Consider the following 6,000-nt stretch of genomic DNA (forward strand, 5'->3'; position numbering starts at 1 on the left):
TTCAATGTCATCCAAAAAAGTGACGATTTCAAATGTCCCTCCGGATATTAGCGATGACACTTTAAAACAAACGCTTTCTCGCCAAGGAAAACTCGCTTCACAAAACTGGTTTTGGTTGGATGAATTTAATTACTTTTTTAAAAAATGAAATGTTTAATTTGCAGGAAAACAGGAAACCTAGTTCACACTTGTCTCAACAAAACAAATATTAAAAAGAATGTAGAAAATTAGAGCGGTTCAGCTGAGCCGGTTAACGCGGGCCCTTCTGGGGCCGGTTCGGGCGAGGCAGAGCCCACGGCTGAGACCAAACCTGCTGTGGAGGAGGAATGTACTGGTGGGCCTGCAAAGGCCGGACCGACCTCAACGGAGCCGACAAACACGGATACGAGCAAAAACACATCAACACTGCATACCGATAACAAACAGCGACATGGAACAACTGGAAAATAATCAGTGGGATGATGGCGGTGAAATGGAGACAGAGCTCGTAGTGTTTAAAGCGCCGCTAAAAAGAAAAAACTGTAGACTACTTAATTAAGCCAACCTGAATAATCAGGATAAAAGTCGACAAAAAAAAAGACGGGTACAGGTTAATAACCCCAGGAATATAAGAAAGAGAGCGGTTTATTTTTATAAACAGCTGTACACGAGCAAACTCGAGCCAGAACACAGTCAGGATAGTGTTTTCTTCAACAACTTGCTTCAGGTATCTGAAGAAGCTCATGTAGAACTCTAACCCTAGAGGAACTGCATAGAGCCTTTCAGGGTATGGAGCCAGGGAAAGCGCCAGGGATCGATGGTTTCTGGGATGTACTAGGAGAGGACCTGCTGCAGGTACTTAATAACAGTTTGGCTGAAGGAAGGCTAGCGTTGAGATTTCGCAAGGCAGTCCTCACCTTTTTAACCTTACCGACATTACAAACCGGCTCCCAGATTTGCTTCTCTGTACTGACTACAAACTGCTCTCAAAAGCTCTAGCTAATAGACTGAATAAAGTAATGGACCACTTCATCCATCCAGACCAGATTTACTGTGTCTTTAATAGGTACATTTTTGACAACGTGTCCCTCATTAGGGACATTCTCGTGGTCTCTAAGCTGCTGAACTTTGACATTGGGTAAATCTCATTAGATCAACAAAAAGCGTTTTGACACAGTTGAACGTCCATACTTGTGGAAAGCTTTAAAAGCCTTTGGCTTTTGCCAGGATTTTATAAACATCGTTAAAGGCTCTTTACAGCGACGGACGTGGAGAGCATACTTAAAGTTAATGGTAGCTTATGCACTCCGTTCAAGGTTAATATGGGGGGGTAAGACAGGGATGCGCTCTATCTGGCATGCTGTATTCTCTTGCCATAGAACTGCTTTTACAACAGATAAGGAAACATTTATATGGCCTTCACATACCAAATCACAAGGATGCAATACACCTATCTGGTTATCCCGATGATGTAACCGTTTTTATTAGCAGACAAGGTAATGTGCAAGTTCTAATGAAATTGATGATTTTAATGTATTGTCCTCCACAAAGGGTAAACTGGAGTAAAAGTGATGCAACATGAAAATGGATAACAACAGAATTTTCATCCCTTAGTCATTAATAACTTAATAGCTGCCAGTTTCTGGCAAAAGTCGGCCTGTGTAGATCCTCTTCCATGTCTTCTGGCTGAGACGCAGGCTGTACCGGTGGACGACTTCTGGGACAAGCACTGGGTGCTACAGAGTGTGCTGTAACTCCCCAAGGAAGAAGGAGGGTAAGTACTGATACACCTGCAAAACAGGACAGCGGCCTTTCGTCTGCTGTTTATACAGACAGCTTCCAGCTGGCAGGCAACAGCATGCACTTTATTGCACAATGTGGAAAGACTGCAGATAGACAACAGCCTGCAAAACTGGACACTTTGTATGGAACCTTCTCACACTGCAGGGACAACAGGACCCCACTCTTTAACTCCTTTAAGGAAGCATTTTTAACGGAGACTTTTATCTTCGGTTTTAAGTTTGTTGGTAAGAATCGCTTTACTTATCAGCTGTTAAATGTTATTTTGGGACCAGGCAAAAGTGGCCATCGATTTCAGCAGAAATGGAAAAACAAAAGAGAGAAAGCTCTCTAGAGAAAAGTCACGATGTTACCGCACTTTCCAAAGCCTTTGTCAAATCAAGAGTGATGACTGACTTGTTTTTATAATTCTGTGGGCCATCTTGCTGCTTTTGAGATGAGGTGGTGTAAAAATGAAGCTTTCTGCTCTGTTCATGAAGGAAAAGTCGTTTTTAAACGATTTTAAGTCTCCTGTTTCTTTTTAGCACGTTAATGTGTACAAAAAGATGCTATTTATTTATTTATGTTGTGTGTTTTGACTTCGATTCTCTCTCCCTCTCTGTCTCTCTGTCTCTCACACACACATTTACTCTGTGTTTGTCTGTCTGTCTGTCTGTCTGTCTGCCTCAGCAAAACGTTCTGTTTCTGCCCCCCCCCCCCCCGTCTGTCTCCCCTTCACTTTCTTATTCTGTCTCTCTCTCTCTGTCTCTCTCTTCGTCTCCCTGTCTTAGCAATAAAAATGAGTAAAGTCTCCAGTATTCAATACTAATAAACTGTTATCTCAGTGGTTTCCAGTCTCGTTTGGTCATGACTCCAGGAGAAAACAGCAGGAAAGTGTCTTTTCTCTGAGAATAAGGTGAATCTCCGCCTGCCTTTTGGGTGAAGTATTGACTTCAGCAACAGTTCGTGTTCTCGGAGACATTTTAGCAGCTTGTTCTTTCGAGGCATGCAGACTGTGTGTGTGTGTGTGTTTGTGTGTGTGTGTGTGTGTGTGTGTGTGTGTGTGTGTGTGTGTGTGTGTGTGTGTGTGTGTGTGTGTGTGTGTGTGGCGACGGCCACCTCAGAAGCGGCTTTTCTTTCTCTTTTGTTTGGCATATTGATTCCACTTGGCCAAGGGAAAGTTTGTGTAAAGGCTCGCTGACCCTAATCCAAATTCTCTCAAATGGGAAAGTAGAAGGCAGGAGAGAGGAAATTGCTTGCCCGTGCTCGCCCAGCCTCAGGGCTGACTTTTTGAAGCACAGGCCATGCCACAGGCGTTCCACGACGCCGAGCAGCTTCCGTAATTGATCCGTCCGAGGTCAGGAACTAACCGACCGCCTGCGTCGTGATCTCACAGGGTCTGAGGTGAAACACACAGACAAAAAGAACCTGTTTTAATATCGCTTCTCTTATATATTTTTTCTTCTGTTTGCCAAACAATTTTGCTGTTTGCCCTTTTTATATAGTAACAGCTATATATGTGTAACAGCTTCCGAGCGTTCAAGCACATTGTCCCGAAGCGTCTCACTCGAAGGACGAGTCCAAAGACGCCGACACTCGAGACTCTAAAAATGAAAACTCACCATAGCTCTAAATAATTAATAATTAAATCAGTACGTTTATAGGGATTGTAAGGTGTAGGTGGTTATAGACGCTCTGTAGAATGAGCGCTACAGAAAAAGGACGGACGGACGGACGGACGGATGCTATGATGCAGCACCACTTTTATTTACTTCCTTACGTACACTATAGCTGTAAAGGGTTTCATTCTAATTGTAGAACAGTAAATTATCATATAAAGTGAAGTATATAGAGTGTATAATGGCAGGAAAGCCCTGAAATATTTGCAATTCTTTAGAAAACCAAGCACTTTACCTCAAATCTATCAGCCACATTTTCACTGCCAAGTCATTTTGCTGTTAGAATAAAAACAAGCAGCACTTTAAAAAACTCTAAAAAGCTTTTTAATGTTTTTGTAGTCCACCATTAATGCTCAAACACATTATACTTTTTTTTTCTTTACCTAATCAGATTTTATATTAATTTCAACCAATATTTAATGCTCCGTGTCTGTGGGTGTTCCTTTCAAAGGAAAAAAAGCTGGCTCTTAAAAAAGCATCTCTCTCTCTCTCTCTCTCTCTCTCTCTCTCTCTCTCTCTCTCTCTCTCTCTCTCTCTCTCTCTCTCGCACAGACCCCGGCCGAAGGAGCATCCACGACCGTGTACGCAGCCGTCGCGTCTGAGCTGGAGGGAGTCGGCGGCCTGTACCTGTACAACGGCCAGAAGAAGATCTCCTCTGCGAGCTCCTACGATAAGCGGCTGCAGGAAAAGCTGTGGACCAAGAGCTGTGCCATGGTGGGGCTTCAGGAAGCCTGAGGAAGAGTCAAACATCTTCCTCGTGGATGAGCGTTCTGGTCACGATTACCACCATCCACGACGCTGGCAGTTTCATTTTGCACTCTGTCTCCTACTCGGTATATTGTGTGATAGCAGAAGGAGTTCTAACTTCCTCCTTTTGTAGAAATCGTTGAAGATTGATTCTTCTGTCTGAAAGTAAATAATTCCTCACAAACAGAAGGACAGGTCGTGTACCATTTACAAGCGCAGTGGATCATCATTCTGCACTACCAGAACTTTTCTAACATTAACATTAACGCTAAGATCCAGAATCAATGCAATAACATGTTCTACTGATTTGCCAAGCTGTGGCTTTTAAATTACTGTAAGGTAAAAAAAAACAAAAAAAAAACTTGACCGGTGGATCTCGGTTATGTATCGCCTCAAAAAAAAAAAAACTCTCTCTCTGCTTCTCTGTTTTTATTTTATCCTTCATCGGAGGACAAAAAAATCTCGTCTTGTGCCGTCTTCGGTGGATTCCCATGTTCCCGTGTGCTCCTTTATCTGTTAAATCAAGCATCCTCTAACTCTTTAATGACCGATCGAAAGACATCGCAGGCGCTCAACCGGAAATGTTTCAGCACCGGAAATTTAATAAAGCATTTTTTTTTCTTCCTTTAATTCTACGTAGCATCGATGCTACTCATTCCTGGTCGAATTTTTCCTTTTCGTTTCTTTTTATTATTTTGTTTATCTTGGTGACTGTGATGTGTTTGAAAAAAATGTGATTGCAGTGTCTGAACAGTTGTAGTGTTTGTTTGTTTGTTTGTTTGTTTGTTTGTTTGTTTGTTTTTCATCCCATTCGAGAGAAGACGTCGACACTCGACCGAGTCTTGAGTATCCAGCTGGTCATGGTGTCGTTGTGGAATTAAGTAATTATTTTGGGTAAATGAAATGAATGAAGCGATGGAAAGAAATAAGAAATGAATAGAAAAAAAAATGCCTTCTAGTTTTCTAGCTCCATTGTATAAAATACAAAGTGACCGCTTCGACCCTGTGGAAAATGTCACTTGTATCTGTGTCAAATGTTACCGTGTTCAGTGTCTGTATTTCTGTGTAATTAAGTGACCAATGAGTCGATCGATCATGTGCTCAGAATGCTGTAACGGTACGCTTAACTGTTCATCTTTGTGTCAATTCCATTCCTCTGATTTTAACCAATCACAAGCCTGGATTTCTTACGTTCCCGGCGCAGATACGATCTGCGCTCGATAATTAGTCGAAGCCGTTTGGCTTTTATCCCAAACGTAAAGGGTAATTACAGCCGTAATTGCAGCCCTTGCGTGATTGCTTCCTCGCTCGGCTACCAGTCGGTTTAATTAGCTAGGGATAAGAAGGTAAGGAATAAATCCGAAACGGTATTGAGGATTGATCAGAAACGTGGTTTAGAAGGAGATAATTGCGCACAAGCTCTTGGTTATTAAAGGCAACCACCGCTTACTGAGAATGGTTTGATCGTCTATAAACGGTGCGAAGTGTTCAGTCGAGTGATGTGGAAAGACAGAAAGAAAGAAAGACAGAAAGAAAGAAAGAATGAATGAATGAAAGAAAAACAAAGGGAGAAAGAAAGAAAGAAAGAAAGAAAGAGAAAAACAATTCAAGTTTATTTGTATAGCACTTTTTACAATGGGCTTTGTCTCAAAGCAGCTTTACAGAACATAAACATAGAGCAGAAGGTAAACAGAAGGAGAAATATAGAGAATTAATATAGTAAAAAATTAAGATATATAAGAAAACAAAGGGAGAAAGAAAAACAAAGGGAGAAAAAGAAAGAACAAAAGAAAAAGAAAGAAATATGCAAAATAGT

General features: G+C 41.6%; 1 protein-coding gene across 5 annotated transcripts in view; it reads left to right on the forward strand.

Annotated features, from left to right (window-relative positions):
* Nucleotides 1-5,659, forward strand: part of dhrsx (dehydrogenase/reductase (SDR family) X-linked) — a 48,846-nt gene extending 43,187 nt beyond the window's left edge. For all 5 annotated transcript variants that reach the window (XM_027161749.2, XM_027161719.2, XM_047803379.1 and 2 more), the window contains one exon: nt 3,990-5,659. In XM_027161749.2, coding sequence (XP_027017550.1) covers nt 3,990-4,172 — 183 coding nt within the window. In that variant the 3' untranslated portion in view covers nt 4,173-5,659. The remainder of the gene's footprint in view (nt 1-3,989) is intronic.
* The last annotated feature ends 341 nt before the right edge of the window (nt 5,660-6,000 follow it).

The sequence above is a fragment of the Tachysurus fulvidraco genome, chromosome 18 (assembly GCF_022655615.1).
Source record: "Tachysurus fulvidraco isolate hzauxx_2018 chromosome 18, HZAU_PFXX_2.0, whole genome shotgun sequence".
Classification (NCBI taxonomy): domain Eukaryota; kingdom Metazoa; phylum Chordata; class Actinopteri; order Siluriformes; family Bagridae; genus Tachysurus; species Tachysurus fulvidraco.